This window comes from Zea mays, chromosome 7 (genome assembly GCF_902167145.1).
Source record: "Zea mays cultivar B73 chromosome 7, Zm-B73-REFERENCE-NAM-5.0, whole genome shotgun sequence".
NCBI classification, from domain to species: Eukaryota; Viridiplantae; Streptophyta; class Magnoliopsida; order Poales; family Poaceae; genus Zea; species Zea mays.
The window spans coordinates 169,670,820-169,695,505 of NC_050102.1; the positions used below are offsets into that span (position 1 = coordinate 169,670,820).

The 24,686-nt window shown below is 49.2% G+C and overlaps 1 protein-coding gene across 1 annotated transcript; it reads left to right on the forward strand.

Annotated features, from left to right (window-relative positions):
* The first annotated feature begins 3,201 nt into the window (after positions 1-3,201).
* Positions 3,202-7,861, forward strand: LOC103633352 (zinc finger protein ENHYDROUS). The gene is made up of 4 exons (XM_008655061.4): positions 3,202-4,511; positions 4,646-5,048; positions 5,190-5,638; positions 5,867-7,861. The coding sequence occupies exons 1-4, from the start codon at positions 4,385-4,387 to the stop codon at positions 7,333-7,335; spliced, it is 2,448 nt and encodes an 815-aa protein (XP_008653283.1). The 5' UTR covers positions 3,202-4,384; the 3' UTR covers positions 7,336-7,861.
* The last annotated feature ends 16,825 nt before the right edge of the window (positions 7,862-24,686 follow it).

Below are 24,686 nucleotides of genomic sequence, written 5' to 3' on the forward strand. Positions count from 1 at the left end.
GCGTTGCATTGTTGAAGGGGTGTGGGGTTGCTGATTTGTGAGGCAGAGAAAACTGACTGAGTGAGTGAGTAGTAGTAGTAGACCGGAAATCTGGAGCTGATTTGGGTGAGGATCGATCAGAGAGCGAGTGCAGGCCATGGGCCATTCTCTGGAGTCTGGACTCTGATCGCCTGATCTCATCCATCCGTACCCGTGCTCCTCCCTGACCGTCGTAGCTCACAAGTGCTGGAGTGCAGTGCAGTGCAGTGCAGCGCGCAGTACGCCAGTACCCCGTGCTGTGCTCCGGTTGCTCTCGTCGTCGTCGTCTGCGGTTAGCCAGTTACTGTGCGGTGGGCCGGGCTCTCGGTCAAATCGGTTGCCCGACCTGACGTGGAGAGCCTGCCTGCTGAGAGCTTCAGTTCTCACAGCTGCAAGAATCTCGCGTCACCCCCTTCCCGCTGGCGCGCCTGCTAGCCTGGAACCGGAAAGAATAAAATCGTAGCAGTCCACGAAATCCGGGGCGCAGCTTGCATTGCATTACTGTGTGTGTGTGACACTGACACCCACACACATCAGCACACACACGCACGCACACATCAGTGCATAGCTTAGCTTAGCTTAACGAACAGCCACGGCTATCGGCTTTGCCAGAAAACGACCCTCCCTCCTCACGCCGCCGGCCTCTCTCGTTCACGGTCACGGGGGCGGGCGGGCGGGCGCACGGCGATCGATTCCCGCTGAATCATTGGAGCGGCGGCGCGTAATGCTCCACCCCTTTTTTGTTTTGTCTCGTCCTGCTTGGACGCAAGCATTTATCCGCTCCCTTTTGTTGCGGAGCTCAGAAACCTTTTTTTTTTCTCTTCTTCTCCGGCGGGCGAATACGGTCGATTATATTACTCGCCTGTTAGATCAGCAGATCGGCACGGCGAGGCCGGTTGCTGCGGTTAACGCTGCCGTTTATGCGATTGCTTCGATGGTGATTGGTCACTCTGATGGACATGGGCGGATCTAAAGGGCTCCAGCGCCCTTACGTGTATGAAACTACGATGGGAGAAGAGAGAGAGAGAGAGAGAGAGAGAGAGAGAGAGAGAAATAAATCCCCCTATAAGCTTGTGCTGTCTCCGCAACTGATTACTAGAAAATTAACCCTCCTCTAGTTAGACTATTTCTAGATCCGCCGGCGCTGTGGACCGTCCAAACATTCACCCAGCCATCTACAGCTACAGTTCCCGCTTCCCCGTCCCACGGCCGCGCGCACTCCGCGTCGTAAACGGCACATTGGCATTGCCAAATGCAGCACGCGACACAGGGGGTCGGCAGTGCAGGAGACCTTTTTTTCTGTGGGAGTGGTGGGCGGCGGACCACAAGCAGAATGAGTAGGGAGGAGTACCTGTGTGTGCTGTGTGTCCGCTGCCGCGCTCATCACTCATCAGGCCTGGCATGTACTATAATGAGTAGGGAGGAGTATCAGTGTTGTTGTGAGAGCTGTAACGGAGGAAGGAAAAAAAAAGACAGCACCTGGTGGGTGGAGAAGGAGTGGCCTTCAAAGTTTTACAGCTGGTCTGCTTGTTTTTATCGGTTATTATCACAGGCAATTCGCGATGCCCAGTGCTACCGGTGCTGCATATTCCTAGTAAAGAAAGAAAGAAAGAAAGAAAGCTCGCGAATGGAATCCTCCTCCGCGGCGGTGGTTGTGATTTGAAAGCCATGCCAAGCCAATGGGGTAGGAAAGCCAAGCTAGCGAGAGGGAAACGGAAGAAAGGCGACCTTCGTACTGTAGCGTAGCCGTTGGTTTGTAAAAAAAAAAAAAAAAGAGGAGCATAGTAGGTAACGGGAATATACGATTTTATTGAACAAGACATGTGTACCGCCTCCGTCTAAAAGCACAAAGCAATTCTAAGTCAAACTACTAAATTTATATAAAAATATTATTAATATCTAGGACTGCAAATGCACATAAATATTATTTAAATATATGCTTCGTACAAAAAAAACTAATGACATTTTGTTTAGTACGATATGCATTAATATTTTGTTAATATAGATTTAGCTAAACTATAAATCATGCGACTTAGCACTATTTTAGATTTGTAACTGTACGAAGAGTTTGTAACTATAAATCTCTCGGTCTTTGGCTCCCGTATCGGCGCCAAGAGTTTGCACATATGAAAAATTGTTGTTGTGCACCGAGCAACGTATCTTCATGGATCTCATGGCTGAGAGCTTAGGCATAAAGTTGATTGGCAAAAATAGACTCCACTCTTGCGTTTACATGTGATAAAATAGTGTGGTATAGTTAGCATCAAGGATATTAAGAACTTGTAACAATATTTTCATCATCTTGTACCTTTCCTATCGAGGCTATGTTAGTTACAAACTTCTTTTATTCTGTCGTACTACATCATTACCCTACATCTTTTTCTTTGCATTTTTTGTAACTTAAATCGTAAATTTAGTACCTCGGCTCAAATTCGCGAGGCGTAACTTTCTTTGTATCGGAAACGTCTGAATTTCTGCACGAGTACGATGAAGCCGTAAGAAAAGCAAAATTCAAGATACATATTCAGAAGGTGTTCGACAAGTAATAAAGAGTGTTTGAGTGTCGAACCATTAGCTATTTGGCAAATGAAATTGACACACGATAAACAGAAACGAGAGAAACAGAGAACCTTATCGGGTAAGTGTACCATTTGCTAGCAGCAGTAGCAGGAGGGGCTCCCAAAAGGAACGCATCAAATCCTGGCCTAACCATGTGACTGCGAACCCGCTACATTTGCTCTCTGCGGAAAAGTAACAGAAAAGGTAGGGAGCAAGAAGCGGTCAGAAAACCCACACGCCATCGCAGCGGCAGGGGAGCCGGGGTCTCCACGAGCCACGGCGTCCCCTCTCCTGCCTCGCAACGCCAGCTAACAAAAAAAAAAGTCGAGATATTCGGACGAAACCCACGGTAAAATAGCATAGCAATCCGAAGAAAGAACCTCCCTGCCTGGCCAGCCGGTTCACGAGCTGAGCTGCTATCCCTCTGCGCCGTCGGTCAACCACCCGCGCAGGCGCGCACGACAAGTCATGCAGGGCAGGGCAGGGCAGCCTAGACTCACACACCAGGCTGCTGCCTGGCGAGCACTGAAATCAAATCGCTGCTGACTTTTCCCCGATCCCATCCTCCGTTCGTATCTTCCGCTCGCTGGTAGCCTGGTAGGAGTACCGATAACGTACTGTAGCCTGTCTGCTACACGCGCACGCGGCACACACGGATGATCATGGACTAGGGAGGGACGGACGGACGGAGAGGGGTGGCCGAGCGCCCGAGCCGGAGCAGCAAGCAAAGCAACCAGCAAAGCCAAGCCAAGCCAGCGTCGTGCCAGGGCCCCGCCGGCCGGGACAGGGCGGCCAGGCTTTCCCGGGCTTATCAAGTGCGCCGATCCACACGGGGCCGCTCTCCCATACCTCCCCTCCCCTACCGCTACCGGCCCCTTTCTGGACAGGTCCAGGTAATCAGCATCACTTTTGGCGCCCGTTGCCTTGCCCCTGGCTTGGCTCTGCTCACTTGACTTGACCACCGCCGTCCGCCACTCATCGCCATCCAACAAGCATTTCACTCACTCCCACGTCCCACCGTCACACGCTCACAACTCTCCACCGGTGCCAGGCGAGACGGCGTCGGCGGAGGGCGGGCGTGGCCGTGGCCGTTGCCAGCCGCGCCCCGCTCTCTGATCTCTGAAGCAAAGCCAGGCGGACCAGGGCCAGAAGATAACGCAGAAAGGCGAGGACTGGAGGGAGGGAGGGCAGTCACAGTAATAAAACCGCGGCGGGGGCGACCACGTGCGCCACGCCTCGCGTGGCGGGGCGGCATGGGGCTGGGTTTGGATCGGCCTTGGCCTCCTCGGCACTCGGCGACACTTCGGCTTGGCGCGGTGGCGTGCGACGCGACGGGAGCCTGGCTGGCCTGGCCCTGCCTCTCCCCGAGTGCGCCTAGTACCAGCCTACTGCAGCAGCCGCCCACCCCCACGCCCCCGCGCGCCGGACCTGTCGTCTCATCCACCCCCGATGCCCCTCTCTGACTCCCACTCGGCCACTCGCACCACCACCCCGTCTCGTCTCGTCTCGTCTCGCCAATAGAAAAGCATTCCGCAGAAATAATCGCCAAAGCCCAAAACAGATAGGGAGAGGGGAGAGACGCCACGCGAGGGGAGGAAGAGGAAAAAAAGCAGAACAGAGAGAGAGAGAGAGAGAGAGAGAGAGGTGGGAAGGGAAAAGGAAAAGGAAAAGAAAAAAAAGAAATCCACCGCCCGCTGCGCCGCCGCGCGCTGCACACACGGTCCTCCCTCCCTCCGAGCGCTGCCGGATTCAGCGAAGCAGGCCAGTGGCTGGGACGGAGGAACGCGAGATAGATCGAGCGCCGGCGATGCCGCCACCGCACCCGACGGACGCGGAGGCGGGGCCCGAGCAGGTGGCGCCGACGGAGGCGGTGCCCTTGGCGGCTGCGGCGCCGGCGCCGGTCAAGAAGAAGCGGAACCTTCCCGGGACGCCAGGTCTGTCTCTCTCTGCCCGCCGCGGTTGCTTTGCTGTTGGTGGGCGTGCGTGCGTGCTACGGCTGCTGCTACTACTGCTCCCTCCGCGCCCGCGCGCTCTGACGGTTTGCTTGCTCGGCCGCCGCCGCCCGCAGATCCGGACGCCGAGGTGATCGCGCTCTCGCCGGGGACGCTGCTGGCCACGAACCGCTTCGTGTGCGAGGTGTGCGGCAAGGGCTTCCAGCGGGACCAGAACCTGCAGCTGCACCGCCGCGGCCACAACCTGCCCTGGCGCCTGCGGCAGCGCGGGCCCGGCGCGGCCCCGCCGCGCCGCCGGGTGTACGTGTGCCCCGAGCCCGGCTGCGTGCACCACTCCCCGACCCGAGCCCTCGGGGACCTCACCGGGATCAAGAAGCACTTCTGCCGCAAGCACGGGGAGAAGCGCTGGGCGTGCCCGCGCTGCGGCAAGCGATACGCCGTGCAGGCCGACCTCAAGGCGCACGCCAAGACCTGCGGCACCCGCGAGTACAGATGCGACTGCGGCACGCTCTTCACCAGGTGCGTGATTGCTTGCTTGCTTGCTTCTTCTTCTCTTCTTCTTCCTCCTCACCCCCACCGCCCGATTCGGGGAAATAAAAAAAAGGGAAACTTGCGTCTTTCCTTGTTTGATTCATCGGATGCTGCGCTTGCTTGGTTCAGACGGGACAGCTTCGTGACGCATCGCGCCTTCTGCGGCGCTCTCGGGGAGGAGACCGGCAGGGCACTGGCGCCACCGGCGCCGCCATCCCCTCGGCCGCCTGATTTGGAGGCTGAGGAGAACGTTGACAACGACAAGGAGGAGGAGGAGAATGAGGATTCTGCATTGGCCGAGGTGGAGGTGCCTCAGCGTGTGGAGGTGGCGGTGCCAGAGGAGCCAGAGCCAGAGCCACAGCGCATTCCATCTCCACCGCCATTGCCACAGGAGCCACCGTGCCGTCCGTCTCCACCTCCATTGCCGCAGGAGCAACCGCGCCGGGTGTCCCCGCCTCCGTTGCCAAAGGAGCCACCGTGCCACCATCCGACTCCACCTCCACTGCCAAAGGAGCCACAGCGGCTTCCGTTTCCTCCGGAGCAGCAGGCAGTTGTGGCATTGGTGCCAAATGTGGATGGTATGCTTCTTTTGCATTATGTTCGTGTACTTGTCTTATTGTCCATGCATAGCATAGATGTGATGAAACTTAATGCAAGTTCTTGCTCTTTTTAAGTCAATCTTACCATGCAATAAGAAAACATTGCATGCACATTGGCTTTTTGCCCAATTTGGATTGCGAATTCGGTCAATTAGCTCAATAGGGATGACTGACCTGTTCTTGCTTGTTTTGGTTTATCTGTTTCAGAGCCAGAGGTGGCTGCTGTGGGAACTGTGGCTGCCAAATTAGAGGATGAAACCGATCAAGATGAGACTACCTGTTTCCAGGAAGCTGATCAATACAAGGATGCCGAGCTCGAGGTCTCCAATCTGCTGGACAAGGACACCCCGATGCTTCCTTGCTTCCTCCCCTCGCCCTCAGAAGCCATTGGCACCGATGGAAGCAGCACAACCTGCGGCGCGGGCGGCAGCGTTTCCAATTCCATCGTGCCATCTACAACCACCAACACCTTCGCCGGTCTGTTCGCGTCCGCCACAACGAGCACCACTTCCCAGAGCAGATCTCTGCGCGACCTCATCGGTGTGGATCCCACCTTCCTTTGCCTTGCGATCGGAGCGCCCTCTCTGTTCCCGCAGACAAGCGCAAGCAACTCAGGCACCTTCGCTCCGCCCCCGGCGCCACACATGTCCGCGACAGCGCTCCTGCAGAAGGCAACAGAGGCTGGAGCGACGCAATCGAGCTCATCGTTCTTGAAGGAGTTTGGGCTCGCTTCTTCGTCATCATCACCTCGACCAAAGCAGCAGCAACCCCATGGAAGGGTTGCTGAAACCAGCACGGACCCATGGCAGTACAGGAACAGTAATCAGCAAATGGAGATGGAGCGCCACCAGAGCCATCAACGGAGGGAGATGGAGTCCAGTTCGCAACCGTGGCAGCACCCCCGCATTACCCAGCAGATGGAGATGGAGCGCCACCACCAGCGGAGTCATCAACAGAGGGAGATGGAGTCCAGTTCGCAACCGTGGCAGCACCCCCGCAGTACCCAGCAGATGGAGATGGAGCGCCACCACCAGCGGAGTCATCAACAGAGGGAGATGGAGTCCAGTTCGCAACCGTGGCAGCACCCCCGCAGTACCCAGCAGATGGAGATGGAGCGCCACCACCAGCGGAACCATCGGCAAAGGGAGACGGAGTCCAGCTCGCAACAATGGCACCACCACCACCACCACCCGAATGACCAGATGATGGGGCTGGAGAGCTACCGGAGTAACCAGCAAATGGAGATGGATCCCAGTTCGCAGCAACGGTGGGCGCAGCACCAGAGGAGCAACCAGCAGCAGCAGATGGAGATGATGGAGCGGCACCACCTGAGTAACCAGCAAATCCGGAGTACCCAGCAAATGGAGAGGAGGGCGATGGTATCCGGGGGTGGTCTGGGCCTTGGCCTCGCATACGAAAGTGGAAACCCAGGCTTGCCCTTGCCCGACCTGATGACGGGACCATCGCCACTGTTGGGTCCTAAGCCTGCGACGCTGGACTTCCTTGGGCTCGGCATCGGAGGGACCATGGGCGGCTCCACGGCCAGCCGCGGCCTCCCGGCATTGATGGTTGGAAGAGAGCTGGACATGGGGCCTTCGGCACAGGTGCCTCCTGCTGCTGCTGCGGCGCCGTGGGAGGACGCAAAGAGGAAGACCAACGGCCGCACGATCCTGTGACTGTGAGGTTTTCTCCCCCCCTTTTTTCTCTCTCTGTAATGCCTCGGCTTGCCTGCCCATTCTTTCAGTCGCAGCTGTGCTTTTGGTGGAGCTAGTAGAAGAAGCTCGGTCGGTAACATGCGGACCTGTACATAGCTAGCTCGATGCATCTCATCCCGGTTCTGGAAAAAAAAAACTCCGCCCCCGAATTGAAGCTGTTATTATTATAGCCACAATTCGATCCCGGCAGGATGGAACCTGACCTCCGATGCCCCGTCGCTTTCAGATCCGGTGAGGCAACAGGGTTAGTAGCCGTCGTCGTGTGCGGTGGTAACTCGGTACTGCTTTCGGAAAGATCCGAGATTAGGACAGCGATGGAAAGGCGTTTTCACTGTTACTGTCGATGCCGCTGCTAGGTCGGCACGGGTTACTTTACTTTACCTAACCTGCCGCCGGTCTGCAAGCTTCATCGGGAGTACTTTGGAGAAGCTATATCGTGTACTTTTTCGTGTCTAAAACTAAACCTGTTAATAGCCTTTTTTTTTTACCTCACGTCGCTGTTGGACTGCAGTAAAAAAAAAGGCTACTACATGACAGCGTTCCCTGCAAGTATCTTTCACGGCTGTTGTTATCAGCAGAGGGGGCCTTGTCCACGCCACAGTAACGACTGAACAAGTCGAGGAGGACCCCTCCTGCTGAGCAGCAGTAGGCTGTACGCCGCCGGGAGGCCGTCGGGACCCCACTGCCACCACCCCTTTCTGAACCTCTCGCTTGTTGAGTAATTAGACAAATTCCAAATTAAATTCCGAATATAAATCATGACCAAATCAGAAGAACTGAAATAAAAGCCAAATCAGATGATGCGTACTGATTAGACTTACTGATTGTTGGCGCGCGCCAGGATCAGCTGGGTCGACGAGGTCAGCAGATCACGAGCAGTCGCGTGAAGACGCTTCCCAAAAACCTTATTCGCCCTCTCCCGGTGCAGGAGCTAGAAGACGAAGGGTTCCGGAGACCTGCTCTCCTGATCGCAGATGCACCTCTGCGGTCGGGACGAAGGGAACTAAAAGACGGCTCAGCTATGAAGAGAGGCGAAAGCGAACTGGGATCTAGGATGATTTGGAGGCTGGCTGCCGGGCTCCTTTTATAGGGTCGAGTCTGCGACCCCCCGTGCTTATCCGCCCACGAAAATCTCGCAATCAGTTGAGATTTTGTAGCGATCGGTTAGGATAAGCGTAACAGCCAAGAAACCAAAAAATCAAACGGCAAAAGGTAGCCGCGCCCCCGCAAGGCGAGGGGCCGGATTTCGGCGGACCATTCACGCGTATGTCGTGCGCCCGCGCCCTTCGCCCCGGCCCGGCCCGGCCCGGCCAGGCCAGGCCAGGCCAGGCGAGGCGAGGCGAGCGAGCGCGCGCGCGCGTGTGGCTCTCCACACTCTCTCCTCTCATCCATGACTTGGTGAGTGAGTGTGGCTTCCATATTTAAGCTAGCTCTACTCCACAAGAGCTAGCAATATGGTGCTATTGGTTCCACCTATCCCTTTGCCATCCACTTATATGGGCTTTTGAGATTTTCCTGGGATTTATTTGAATAACTTAATTGGGCCAAGCCCATAAATCCTAACAATCCCCCACCAGATCTCAAATGCCCATTTGCAGTTTTCGCCACTGTTCACTACCGTTTAATATACTAGTTTTTCAGCAGAGACTGTTAAGTTGAACTTCCGCCTAGAACTCCAAGTTACACCAACCCACAACTTGGACAATGGACTATGCCTTGAATTGCAAGTTTTGCGTGAATGGGTTTCACTTGAAGTCATGACCAGTACTTGGCTACCAGTAGTCCCCTTCTCGGGTGGAGCATATACGTCGTACTCCAAGGTCTCTTCATGAGTTTACTAGAGATCACCCAAATCTCATAGACTGCGACGTTAGACAGTCTAACTCATATAGGTGTGTTCTTTCAAAGAATGTTCTGCAGGACAACATCTTCGCTAATACAAGCCAACAGAACACATTAAGGCACAAAGCCAACCTGCCTTACAGCATTTGAGAGTATTGCATCTTTACTTAGAGAGGGTCAAAAGTTACTCTCCTCAGTTCACCAATGGCTTGTTCTTCCCAGGACCTAATTCACGGGATCTCCGATCACATAGACTGGGTTTCCACCATGGCAACTTTATTCGGGTCTCATACCCATCTCTCTCGATGCGATTTCTATCACATTACGTGGTAGTCCCTTGGTAAAAGGATCTGCCAGATTTTTATCTGTTGAAATATAAGTCACACTTATAACTCCGGAGTTTCTCAACTTTCTGACAGACTTCAATCGTCTTTTGACATGTCTTGATGACTTTCCATTATCCTTAGAACTCGTCACTTTAGCAATCACTGTCTGATTGTCACAGTTCATAAGGATAGCTGGTATTGGTTTCTCAACCACCGGCAAGTCCATCAAGAGTTCACGCAACCATTCTGCCTCAACGGTTGCTGTGTCAAGTGCAGCTAGCTCGGCTTCCATGGTTGACCTCGTCAAAATGGTCTGCTTGCATGACCTCCATGATACCGCACCTCCACCAATAGTAAAGACATAACCACTGGTGGCATAAAGCTCGTCTGCATCAGATATCCAGTTCGAATCACTATATCCTTCAAGTACTGCATGCTGACCAGAATAGTGAATTCCATAACTCATTGTACCTTGCAGGTAGCGCATAACCCGCCCAAGTGCATGCCAATGATCAGTCCCGGGGTTTGACATGAACCTACTCAATTTGCTCACAGCAAACGAGATATCGGGCCTTGTTGCACCAGCAAGATACATGAGTGAACCGACAATCTGAGAGTATCTCAATTGGTCTAAACCAATTCTCTTGTTCTTTCGCAGTGTCACACTGGGATCATAAGGTGTTAGAGAAGGTTTGCACTCAGAGAAGCCAAATCGCTTCAAAACCTTTTCAACATAGTGAGATTGCGAGAGAGTAATCCCACCATCTGCCTTAATCAGCTTGATGTTTAGAATCACATCAGCTTCTCCCAGATCTTTCATATCAAAACTCTTTGATAGAAAAGACTTGACTTCATTGATCACATCAATGTTTGTGCCAAATATCAATATATCATCAACATATAAGCACAATATAACTCCTTCGCCCCCACCACAGCGATAATATACACACCTGTCTGCCTCATTAATGGCAAAGCCTGCAGACGTTAGAGTAGTGTCAAACTTCTCATGCCACTGTTTTGGTGCTTGCTTCAGACCATACAAAGATTTCAATAACTTGCACACCTTGCTTTCTTGACCCTTTACTACAAATCCATCAGGCTGTTCCATATAGATTTCCTCGTCCAGCTCTCCATTAAGAAAAGCTGTCTTTACATCCATCTGATGAACAAGGAGACCATACGAGGCAGCCAAAGAAAGTAGTACTCGAATAGTGGTCATTCTAGCAACAGGTGAGAAAGTATCAAAGAAGTCTTCTCCTTCTTTCTGAGTATAGCCTTTAGCCACAAGCCTAGCCTTGTACTTTTCAATTGTACCATCAGGTTTGAGCTTCTTTTTAAACACCCACTTACAACCCACGGGTTTGCATCCATAGGGTCGATCAGTGACTTCCCACGTACCATTTGAAAGAATAGAGTCCATCTCATTATGAACTGCTTCTTTCCAATCATCTGCATCTGGAGATGCAAATGCTTCTGCAATGGTAGTAGGAGTATCGTCCACAAGGTACACAATGAAATCATTACCAAAGGATTTTTCAACCCTTTGTCTCTTGCTCCTTTTAGGAGCATCATTGTCATCCTCCTCTAGGACAATTTCATGTGGCTGTTCAAAACTCTCAATAGGTGTATTATGTTCAGGAATTATCTCAGAAGAGTATCTAGAATTGCTATGAATGTCTTTCATTGGAAATATATGCTCAAAGAAAGTAGCATCACGTGATTCCATAATAGTATCAACATACACATCAGGAACTTCAGATTTAACTACTAAAAATCTATAAGCTATGCTACACGAAGCATATCCAAGAAAGACACAATCCACTGTCCTTGGACCAAGCTTGCGCTTTTTATTAATTGGTACATTGACTTTCGCCATGCACCCCCAAGTGCGCAAGTATGAAAGTGATGGTTTTCTCCCAACCCACTTCTCATAAGGGGTTTTCTCTTCTTTGCCCATAGGAATTCTATTCAGAACATGACATGAAGTCAGGACTGCCTCCCCCCACCATGCCTTAGATAAACCACAAGTGTCTAACATGGCATTCACCAGGTCAGTCAACGTACGGTTTTTCCTTTCAGCAATCCCGTTTGACTCGGGTGAATAGGGAGGAGTCCTCTCATGAATAATGCCATGTTCTGCACAGAAATCATCAAAGACTTTGGGAAAGAACTCGCCACCATGATCTGATCTAAGACGTTTGATCTTTCTCTCTAGTTGGTTTTCAACCTCAGCCTTATAGATTTTAAAGTAGTCTAAAGCCTCATCTTTAGTTTTAAGCAAGTATACATAGCAAAATCTAGACGCATCATCAATCAATGTCATGAAGTATCTCTTACCACCTTTTGTCAACACACCATTCATCTCACAAAGATCAGAATGTATGAGTTCTAGTGGTGCCAGGTGTCTCTCCTCAGCAGCCTTATGAGGCTTTCGAGGTTGCTTCGACTGCACACAACTATGGCACTTAGAACCTTTGACTATGGTGATATTCGGAATTAAACTCATGGTTGCAAGCCGAGACATAGAGCCAAAATTAATATGACACAAACGAGAATGCCAAATACTCGCAAGATCATCAACATTAGCACAAATATGGTTCACAGACTTATTATTAAAATCTAACAAAGAAAAACGGAACAAGCCTCCGCAATCATAGCCTTTACCAATAAATTGTCCAGACTTGGACACAACTAACTTATTGGACTCTAAAACTACCTTGAACCCATCTCTACATAGAAGGGTTCCGCTAACGAGATTCTTGTGTATACAAGGGACATGATGCACGTTCTTCAGCTGCACGATCTTTCCCGAAGTAAACTTCAGATCCACCGTGCCAGTGCCATGAACAGAAGCATGTGACCCATTCCCCATTAGCACGGAAGAATCCCGGGCGCCCTGATAAGAAGAGAACAAGTTGATGTCAGAACACACATGAACATTAGCACCAGTATCAAGCCACCAGCTAGGTGATTGAAATACTGAGAAGATGAAAGGTAAATTACCATACCCTTTGTCTTCCTCATTGCTAGCGACCACTGTGTTGACATTGCCCTTTTTGCCACGGCGATCCGCTCGATCGGGACAATCCTTGGCAAAATGACCCGCCTCGCCACATGCGAAACATGTCAATTCAGCCTTGTTCTTCTTCTTCTTGAAGTTGGTAGTTTTGTTGGGCTTGTTAGATTTTGGCTTTCCTTTGCCCTTGTTGTGGTTCTTCTGAACCATGTTGGCGCTGGAGTGGCCCTCGCCTCCTTTAGATCCCGTGTCCTTAGCCCGAGCTTTCTCCTCAACATCTAGAGACGCTATCAGATTTTCAACTGATATCTCCTGTCTCTTATGTTTCAGAGATGTGGTGAAGTTCCTCCATGTAGAAGGCAACTTTGCAATAATGCATCCGGCCACAAATCGGTCAGGAAGGACTATCTTAAGGTGGTCGAGCTCCTTGGCTATACACTGTATTTCATGAGCTTGCTCTACAATAGAGCGATTATCAACCATCTTATAATCATGAAAGCTCTCCATGATATACAGGTCACTGCCAGCATCTGATGCACCATACTTAGTAGTAAGTGCATCCCACAACTGTTTCCCGTCTGTGTACTGCATATTCGCATCAACCAGACGGTCAACAAGGGCGCTAAGAACGGCTCCCGTGAACATAGTATTGGCATGGTCGTACTCTTTCTCCTGTTCAGGAGTCAGTGGACCCTCAGGTCTGCCTTTACTAACATGGAAGACATTCATAGCAGTAAGCCAGAGCGTGGCCTTGACTTGCCATCTCTTAAAGTGCATACCATTAAACTTTTCTGGCTTCAGCGCGTCGGCAAAAGCAGCCATAGAAAAACTAGGAAATTGTCTACAATAAGGTTTTTGGATTGTTGAGTAATTAGACAAATTCCAAATTAAATTCCGAATATAAATCATGACCAAATCAGAAGAACTGAAATAAAAGCCAAATCAGATGATGCGTACTGATTAGACTTACTGATTGTTGGCGCGCGCCAGGATCAGCTGGGTCGACGAGGTCAGCAGATCACGAGCAGTCGCGTGAAGACGCTTCCCAAAAACCTTATTCGCCCTCTCCCAGTGCAGGAGCTAGAAGACGAAGGGTTCCGGAGACCTGCTCTCCTGATCGCAGATGCACCTCTGCGGTCGGGACGAAGGGAACTAAAAGACGGCTCAGCTATGAAGAGAGGCGAAAGCGAACTGGGATCTAGGATGATTTGGAGGCTGGCTGCCGGGCTCCTTTTATAGGGTCGAGTCCGCGACCCCCCGTGCTTATCCGCCCACGAAAATCTCGCAATCAGTTGAGATTTTGTAGCGATCGGTTAGGATAAGCGTAACAGCCAAGAAACCAAAAAATCCCCCGCAAGGCGAGGGGCCGGATTTCGGCGGACCATTCACGCGTATGTCGTGCGCCCGCGCCCTTCGCCCCGCCCCGCCCCGGCCAGGCCAGGCCAGGCCAGGCCAGGCCAGGCCAGGCCAGCGAGCGCGCGCGCGTGTGTGGCTCTCCACACTCTCTCCTCTCATCCATGACTTGGTGAGTGAGTGTGGCTTCCATATTTAAGCTAGCTCTACTCCACAAGAGCTAGCAATATGGTGCTATTGGTTCCACCTATCCCTTTGCCATCCACTTATATGGGCTTTTGAGATTTTCCTGGGATTTATTTGAATAACTTAATTGGGCCAAGTGATAGTCGCCTAGAGGGGGGGTGAATAGGGCGAAACTGAAATTTACAAAAATAATTACAACTACAAGCCGGGGTTAGCGTTAGTAATAATAAATGAGTCCGCAAGAGAGGGCGCAAAACAAATCGCAAGCAAATAAGGAGAATGACACGTGGATTTGTTTTACCGAGGTTCGGTTCTTGCAAACCTACTCCCCGTTGAGGAGGCCACAAAGGCCGGGTCTCTTTCAACCCTTCCCTCTCTCAAACGGTCCCTCGGACCGAGTGAGCTTTCCTTCTTCTCAATCAACCGGGAACAAAACTTCCCCGCAAGGGCCACCACACAATCGGTGCCTCTTGCCTCGGTTACAATTGAGTGTTGATCACAAGAGCAAAAGAGAAAGAAAGAATGCGATCCAAGCGCAAGAGCTCAAAAGAACACGGCAAATCTCTCTCGCTAGTCACTAAAGGCTTGAGTGGAATTGGAGAGGATTTGATCTCTTTGTATGTGTCTAGAATTGAATGCCTAGCTCTTGTAAGTGGTTAGAAGTTGGAAAACTTGGATTGCTATGAATGTGGGGTGGTTGGGGTATTTATAGCCCCAACCACCAAATGTGGCCGTTGCTGGGAGCTCTCTGTTCGATGGCGCACCGGACAGTCCGGTGCACACCGGACAGTCCGGTGCCCCTGCCACGTCATCACTGCCGTTGGATTCTAGCCGTTGGAGCTTCTGACTTGTGGGCCCGCCTGGGTGTCCGGTGCACACCGGACATGCACTGTTTGATGTCCGGTGCACCGGTATGGGCAGCCCTGACGTCTGCGCGCGCTGCGCGCGCATTTAATGCTGCGCAGAGAGCCGTTGGCGCCGCAGAGAGCCGTTGCTCCGCTGGCACACCGGACAGTCCAGTGCACACCGGACAGTCCGGTGAATTATAGCGGAGCGGCTGCCGCGCGAACCCGAGGCTGGCGAGTTCAGGAGGCCGAGCTTCCTTGGAGCACCGGACATGTCCGGTGCACACCGGACAGTCCGGTGAATTATAGCGCGCCGGCTTCCGAGAATTCCCGAGAGTGAAGAGTTGGAGTCTAAGTCCCCTGGTGCACCGGACAGGTACTGTTCACTGTCCGGTGGCACACCGGACAGTCCGGTGCGCCAGACCAGGGGTGCCCTCGGTTGCCCCTTTGCTCCTTTATTGAATCCAACACTTGGTCTTTTTATTGGCTAGATGTGAACCTTTTGCACCTGTATAACTTATACACTAGAGCAAACTAGTCAGTCTAATATTTGTGTTGGGCAATTCAACCACCAAAATTATTTAGGAATTAGGTGTAAGCCTAATTCCCTTTCACCAAGCCCATAAATCCTAACATCGCTGTCGTCACAGGTTTGCGGCAGCCATAGAGCGAGCTACTTACTACACGAGAGGTTAAAAAAGGGGAAGCTAGAATTAGAAGAGGATGATGAGAGCAAGCTCCTCCTACTCCTACACCTGTCGCTCTCTCTAGCCAGCGACGTCTAAACTGCTCGCCGTGTGTTCGTCTAGAAACTGGGGTCGTTTTCCTCGGGGTTCTTTGGACCTCGACCCTCGCCCCCCGACGGTCTCCGCAAAAGGCGAAGGTGAAGAAGGCAGGTGGCGGGGTAGGGTTTTCACGGCACGGTTCTTCCTTCCAGCCGCCGTGGCTCCGGCGTACGTGTCGGTAGTACTACCACAGTACCGGCACCAGCAGCGCGGGATGGGCCGCATGTTGAACGTGTCAGGTTGCTTTCGGCAACGGGAAGGCATCTGGGTCTGGGGGACGTGTCGACGCCGCGCCCCGGTCGTACTCGTACCTGGCTACAGTCTTTGCTGGTCCGACGTGACGATCGTGGCCTCGCCGGTCAGTGTGCCCGGCACAGAACCACTCTCAGTCTCAGCATAGAGGAGGGGTGGGATTGGATTGGATTGGTTTGGAGGCGTCATTATTGGCGAAAGCCACTGATCTCGGACGGAGGCTTTATAGTCGGGACTAGTGAGCGAGGATATTTGGTTAATTGGTTGGTAGGTAGGTTGGTGCCCGCACGTGCTCAAAAACAAGGATGGCTTGGAACACATCCACACATCATGGATTCATGGCAGATGGTTTTCGTACTTTCGAACAGTTTTCAAGTGAAAAAAAGGTTTTGTCCTCTAAATATACTATAAATTTCATTCTTTAAAGAAATATTATCTATCATTTACAGATCATACTAAAAGATTCTGTTATTTATATCTTCACTCTGCAACGATATTCTCTATATTAAATAATTAATTAAAATAACTATTTCAACGTCCCCTCTGCGTGGATCTCATCCATTCACAGCCTTGTACCCACTCAGCCTCGTTGTCTTGCGTCTTCGAGGGATAGAGGATCCGCCGCCAAATATAGGAGCTGAACAATATCTGATATATTTTAGCATTTGGTTTAGCACTTGGAGCGGTATCAGACGCTGCCGTACGCTAAATATTGACTTTACAGGAAAGAGCCTGAGTGAAAGAAGTCTTCGTAACAAAAAAAGAAAAAAATTCTACAAAGCTGTACCTTGGCTGCAAATATATATTTGGAAATAAAAATTGGCACGTGTGTATATATATACGATCGAAAAGTACCATCTCGGATCCGCGAGAGATTGAACCATTCGTGGCCACTGGAAGTATTATAACAAAGAAAAAAATGCTCCACTTTTCTTGCTTTCGTACTACAAAACCCACACACTATTATAACAAAGAAAAAAAAATGCTCCACTTTTCTTGCTTTCGTACTACAAAACCCACACACGCTACAGTGACCACACATTGGAGAGATACGAGCCGTTGCTGTGCCACGAATAACACTAGCAGCTTCGAGTTTCTTCAAGAAGAAAACACGAACTCTTAACACCGGTCCAATCCAACGTAGAATCAGACACGAAGCCTAACAATCGATTATCTTTCTAGCTAGTATCTTCTTGTACATAATCCGGCTGTTTGGTTCGCGTGCGGGCGTGTGCAGCGAGTCTTATAAGCATGTCATGATTGGTTGTCTGTTGGACGCAGACAGTTTTAGAGGATGCAAAAATCGTCCGACCGACCACGCTCCGTGGAGATGACCGCAAGGCGCGTATCCAGCCATGCAGGATGCATGCAGCTGACGGCATGCATGGGCACAGAATATGAAACCTTTTTTAAATCGTTTTTCATTATATTTTTTAATTAATAGATTTAATCAACAAACCGGTTTCATATACTTGAGATTTTTTGAACAAAATCATATTACTTGTGCTATATAAAATTTAGAGATTTATTTATTGTACCCTTCTTTATTACATATTTCAGCACAAGCAACAAAACACTAAGCAACAAAACACTAGATGTATCTAGTCTGAATTCACTAATGTAAACAACCAAACAAAAAGATAATGCATGAATCTAGCCTGGGCATGAGAAGCCCGGCTCCTTACATACGTGCCATGCTAGTAACTAATCACAGGGGAATAATGTATGAAAATGCCAAGTTCTCCGGACCGCCACCCTGTGACTGAAACCGGAAGCTGTTATGCTGCCAACTGCTGTTTCTTTTTCGTTTCCATACCCATATGTCAACTCAGCGGCGGCAATGCTACTACTACTATGCTAGTTGGATTGGTGATTTCCCGAAAAACGGTTAGCCTTTTGCTAGCTCACTCACCTCAGCCACCACCCATCACCAAAGACGCAACAACAAGCTGGGTTGCCATTTTGAAGCACAGGTCCGTTCGAAGGAAAAAAAAAATTGCTCCGAAGAGCCTACACATGTACGTATGTGTGCGCGCAGATCGATCAATCCAATCCAGGTACTACATCCTACGTCTTGCTATCCTGGCTGTACTTTGCACCGTGCATGTCGGATGGTTCGAAATGGACGCTTTCCCTCTTTCAGCGGCACACGCTCGAACCGCGAGGCGCTCAATTGCTCAACCTCAACCTATCTAAAGCGACCAACAGATGCGCCCCCCTATACGCTGCTCCCGTTACGTGCTTGCAAAGCGAGGAGTTTTTCCCCCTACGCTTTTGAACTCCCGTCACGTGTGTGCCCCCCCTCCCCATAATTGAGCATTTTCCAAGTCATCATCGCTGGCGTACCCTGGAATGGATAAGCATGGCCCTTGAACTAGATGCCGAGATGCGGCACTACTCACTCACCTGATAGTTTTGTCTTGTCACTTGTGTTTAGTACTGCCATTACCAGGTACAATATTAAATAAAGTGGAAGATGATGGTTCGTTAGAAGAAAAAAATTCTTACGTTTAAAAGTAAAAGGGTGTTTGGTTACTAAAGTTTAGACCGTGTTAGATTGAATGTTTGAATGCCTATTACGAGTATTAAATAGGTTCGTACTTCGTATTATCATTTAGTTCTCATCTGTATAATTAGTGTTTTAATTTAGACTTTATTTAATATTTCTAACTAACATCCAAACATTCGATGTTTAGGTCCCCCCCCTAACCAAACATGGGTTGTAGAGGAAAGAGAGGATCATGAACGAATTATATGCGTCATTGTACAAGCTAGATCTAGCTTGTTTGGAGTGACTGTAACATTAGTTGGTTCCTCTTCCTCCTAAAAAAAATACTGTGGCAATAGTGTTGGGTACCATACCATTTCGGTTTTCGAGAGAGGAACCGTGCATGGTTTTTAGTTTTACCGGCTCTGTGCTATTTTTACATATTACTCAAACTGAAAGTATTTTTTTATTCGAAAAAAACAATATAGCTACTTTTACAGGATGGAGAAAGTATTCCCTACTTATTATTGATCGGAGGCAACCACGTGGTGCGTGTCAGATACACGCTTTGCTCGCTCACGGACGAGAAGCCCAGCTGCCACGTGGACAAAGAATGGCTTTGCCTTGCCAGTTGCCACTCCATCTAAAGTTCCAAACCAACTGGATTTTGCTGGGTATTCATGTTGAACAGTGAACGCAGATCCAAACTCACTGCATCCAGCATTCCGGCCCGAATCAATTACTGAAAGTAGATATCATCCTTGGACCATGGACCCTTTTTTTTTTTGGCAATTGTGTAGTATGTGGGACGGGTGCAGCGGGGGTAAACTTGTCGAGTTCATTCATCAGCGTCAAGCGGCCTACACTCCACATGGCAGCGTAGCAGGGGGGGTAGACTCATCTGAATCTGGAATTCGGTAGCTAAGGATCATTATTATGTTATTGATGACGAAGTGACCTATCTTCGCTGGCGTGTTTTATTCGGAACTAAAAGGAAGGATATCTGGTAGTAGGTGCCCACGCTTTCGCTAGGGAAATAAATAAATAAATAAATAAAAGGGACGTACAATGATTCCCAAACTTTTCGATATGCATCGTCATTGGAAAAGGGAAACTAAAGACGCAAACGGGTCTTATAGAAAAGTTCAGGGTTGTACCGATACAAGCACAGATATAATATAATATATGTATTTTTTCGTGTGATTCGGCAACGTCCAACGTCATGTGAAATGGTTCGCGCCAGCAAGCCAGAGCCACCCCCGTGTGATTCACACTCACTTTGGCGAGAATCCATCCAGTACGTGTTTTGGCTGCCTGTCCCAGCTACTATGAAATGAAATTACTAGGGCGGTTTTAATTAGACGGAGAGCACAGAGCAGGCTTTGTAACCTGAACCCCTCTGGTCGGTCTGGGAGGCACTCGCATTCACGTGCCTGTTGGCTGTTGCTTCACGGGACGAGGTGATCTAGTTGTTAGCCCGCGTGATCCAGAGACAGCCAAGTCCAGAGCTGGGTTTGTGGTGCCGCTGGAGGACACGTGGTCGGTGCCAGACACGCTCACACGTACGACAAGAGAGGCCAAGCTGTGGCACTGGCCACAGCACAACTGGTCTCTTTTAGCCTTTTGCCACTGCGTTTCTATTCAAGGTGCCGAACCCAGCTGTAGAGGACACCCGAGCCGAGACAGTAGCTGCAGCGAGGACACCCGGGGACCGGGGTCCGTACCGGCGACGACGACTGATGAATAACGCCGACCAGCCCTACCGAGCGGAGGAGGTTCAAGCAAACAGCCTGGGACTTCCATATGCGTGCAGGACCAAGTTTCCCGTCTCGTCCTCGTCCTCGCTAACATGGAAGCAAATAAAAAGAGCGTGGAAAAAAAAAACCCAGAAATCCGGGACTCAAAACTGGCCACGTACAACATTCAATAATGCTACAGTAGTAGCCAGTACAAGTGGTCCTGGTTCGTAGTACTGGTACTGTGCTCGTAAAGTAGACCGGCAGCGTGGAGAACGTGCCGCTTGACAGCATGGCATGGCCAAGAGGTTCGGAACGCCGAGATGGAGCGGCCACACGTCCATGTCAGTAGGGGTGGGCACATTTTTACCATAAACCAAAAACCGAACCGAACCGTACCGAACCGAACCGAAATTTCGGTTTTTTTGGTAGTTCGGTTCGGTTTCGGTTTTTGTATCTAAGAAGTTCGGTTTTCGGTATCGTAATCGGTTTTCACCGTATACCGAACCGAAAAAACCGAATACCAAACTTTATCAATTCTCAAATTTGACTATTCGATTATGTGAACTAATTGTGTGATACAATTAAATTGTTATTCACTTATTTGTATGTGATGTATGATGTATATCTAAATATTTGTACCTATATAATTTTTTCTTTTTAAAATTATGTGTAATCTATCATGTAAACTTGTTGTATGTATTGTCTTGATTATAAGTTTGGTATTCGGTTTTTACCGAAAAACCGAAGTAAAAAACCGAATCCGAACTTCTCGGTTTTTCATTTTCTAGAAAACCGATCGGTTTCTAATGTTTGAAAAACCGAAGTTTTTTAAAACCGAAAAACCGAACCGAAGTTTAGAAAAAAACCGAATGCCCAGCCCTACATGTCAGTGTCAAGACGGACGGGGGCGGCCTGAACCACTGGCCTCGCGTTATCTCATTTAACCAACGCAAACAGAAAGCTCGCGCGGCCCAGCTGCGTTCTTATCGGTTATTGCAGTAGGTCACGGGCGGCCCAGACCGCGTGCGCTGCTCTCGCAGGGTCTTCAGTCATAGATAACCCTTTTCAATCTGAGCTCCCAGGCAGGCATGTCAAAATGGCCGGCGTGCCGTTTCATTTTGGCCCAAGCAGAGTAATACGTGGCCCGGCTAAGGCCCAGTGACGTTCGGCCTACTATTTGAGAGGACACGATGCGCCCTCGTGTTTATTTTTTTAGATTATTCCAACGATACAACTTTACTTGATGCGATTATTACAGGTGTGCCTCAATTGTTCGGACAGCACGTTCCAATTGGTCGGTCGAGTAGCACACATAGATTCGTCTAACATCTCGTTGTCATTGTCACGATAGTGTATTTCAACTGTTTTCGATAGGAGATGGGAGCACGCGACCAGCTAGCCCGACTCTCGTCAGGCATGGTGCGTGAGCTTAACGTCGTCAGCAAATGTCACAGGTAAATTTGTTGTCGTGTACTAGTGTATTTTGTGTCGGAATTTTCTGTGCAGCATAGCATAGCAGGTTATTGGCTAGGCGGACGAGCCAAATACCTTGGATCCGCCGTTGCACAGAGGCCACACACACCATTTGCCATCAGTAACAAATTGCGTGCAAGAACTTAACACTGCGCACGTACACAGCGGTTCAACCTATCTAGGTCCTAGGCGTGTCACACCTGTAGATGAGTAGATCACGGCTGTTTCAGGCATTTGTTTTTTTGGGATTGGAAAAGATTCGCTGCTCTTGTGCGTGCCTCATGCACGGCGTGCATGGCTGGAGAATCGCTCTCGTGGCGGCCGCAGCGAGGCTCCTCACTAATCAATGTTATCCTCAGGTTTTGTACGTAGTTTTGTTTTTGCTTATCTTTTTGCCTGGCTTTGCTATGCCACTGTTACGGCCACGGGTTTTGCATGTCGTTTGATCCGTTTGCTCTCGATCGGTTGGTACGAATTAGCAACAACTTGATGTGGTCCTGCAGAATGCTGAGTTGCACTTGTTGAGAAACCCTAATGAAGGGTTATGTGGGCAAATACCGAATATGCCCCTGAGGGCGATCACGTCTCTATATATAGAACATGTACCCCTCATATGGAACAGAGATCAGAAAGAGGCCAGAGGCCCAACCCTATATCCAGTGTCTTGTGTGTTTCCTCTGTCGTGCTTATGGGAAGGGAGACGGGTTCTCTACAGCTTCTTGCGCCTCTACTGCTGACGGGAGGGAAGGAAGCGGATCTGGTGATCCGTGGTAACGTAGTTCTCAATACGTTATCAGCACGCTCTACCTCGACGTTGCTGCGAGATCAGATCTGCATCAACTCTCCGTCACACCGGCAGGTCCCCGGCCTTGCCGAACTGTCCTACGCGACAGGCTTCGTTCCCGTTTGTCGAACCAGAAATCACGGTATGAAATTTTGAGCGGATCTGCAATTTATTGTTCATCGCGTATATTATCTGCGAGCCCGTATGAAATTTTGAGTGGATCACGCAATTGAACGGTATAATTTTTTTTAGATCTAATGTTGGTAGAATCTCGTAATCGCTCCACCATGTCCGGTGAGGCTCCACTCAATCTCGCCCGTGCACCCGAGTTCGTGCCCGCCTAGTCACGAGAATCCTGCGCATCCTATGGTTCTAGAGTGCGAGGTGAATGGGGGCGGCTCATGTGGTCAAAGTCGTGATCCATTCATGTCGTGGGCGTGTACGTGCGTACAAGCCTGAGAAAGCTGAGGTAGTTAGGATTTTTGTTATGAAAAAAAAACTTGCATGCCCACATGCACGTGACATGCGCTATCTGGGCTGGCCGCCTCCCACTCCATACCAGTTCTTTGACCAAGTCGTAACCGCTTATTGCTCTGGCGTTGGAAAACTACGGCTCCTGGATTTTTCTATGTGTGATTTTTCTATCATATTTTACATGCGGATAATTACATGCGTGATTTTTCTATCATATTTTATGGATGCAAAGGGATCCAAAACAAAGTCCTAGGCATGAGTGCTTTAAGCTCTCTTATCGGGTCATTGATAAATGCAATCGGGGCTGAACCAATAATCGCAAAATGAAAGTCACGAGCTTGAAGTTCGGACATTTATGGGCACTATTGAAATAATGTGTGGTGAATGCGATGGTTCAAGTGGTCTTGTGAGAGACCCATCCCACATATGTGTTGAATAACCACTGTTCCGCTATTTATTTTATCTGGCAAATGGCATGAATTAAAATATGCAGTTAATAGGATTCTGAAGATCCGCATGAGATCCTACAAGGACTCATATATTTGAATTATAAATATGCAACATATAAATCTCATACCGAATAATACATTCCTGACGAATTAACACTCTTCTATGTAGAGAGAATATCTTCTATTTGAGATTATAGTTCCTAGATGGAACCTTTCCAGAAGACATAAAGTCTGTGTTAAACACCAAAGTTTGATAATCCCTATAAAGGGATAAAGACCCATACAGACCCGAAAAGGAATAAGATGAGGTACCAAAGGACTTGAAGTTCACCGAATAAGCACATGTGCATTCCACGAGTTTTACTCATGGTATTTTCCACTTGATGTGGAATTACGGTATCCTCTAAAGCCACGATGGCAGAAATCTATAAGGTTTAGGTGTTACTGGCAAAATATCCCCATTGTGCCAGAATGACAGACTACAACGATGTATCTGATCGATGAAAAATCCCTAATGGATTATGATCTTTGATGGACTTTTGTTACACCATCGTAGATGTTGCGATGGATGAACGCCTGGAGCGATGTGTCATATTTAGAATATGTACTATTGCAACTATATTATCCCCTAAGTCCTATTGAAGGACATGTTATTTGCTTTGCACAACTATGTATAAATTGTGGTGTAAGATAGAAAATGATAGCACCCCAACCTCATCCATTCTCGTTATTCCAGATGAACAATGAGACATATATCTTGAAGAATATGCTTGAGTTATGAGGGATAAAGACTTTGACAGATGTCACCGTCAGGGGGAGCGAATGCTTATATTGATCACAATCGTGAGACAATAAATGTCTTATTCTATGTCCTGAAGGCGTGAGCTTGATGATCAATATGTGAGCCTTTATGGAACTTTTTATCAAATATATAGATCCAGTCGATCGAACACCATCAATCAAGGTGGCTTATTTATATTGATACGTGCACTTACCTCGTATATCCTAGAAGTGAGTAGAGGTAAAGTTCCTGAAATAGTCCTTGCAAGGATATGCAATCCGTTTGCTAAATCTTTATATGCATATACTTCCAGAAGAATATGTTTTGCCTTATTGATACGGTTTTGCAAGGATTAGGGGGAGCACATTTCTAAAGTTAGCCTTTATAGAAGATTCAATTGAATCTAGATATACAAGATCGAAATATGTCCTGATGACAGTTGTTGTACTCTTTTTCCTTGGTGAGTTTTCCTGAAGTTTCTCACATGAGGTTTTTAACGAGCCAACAAAGTGCAAATGC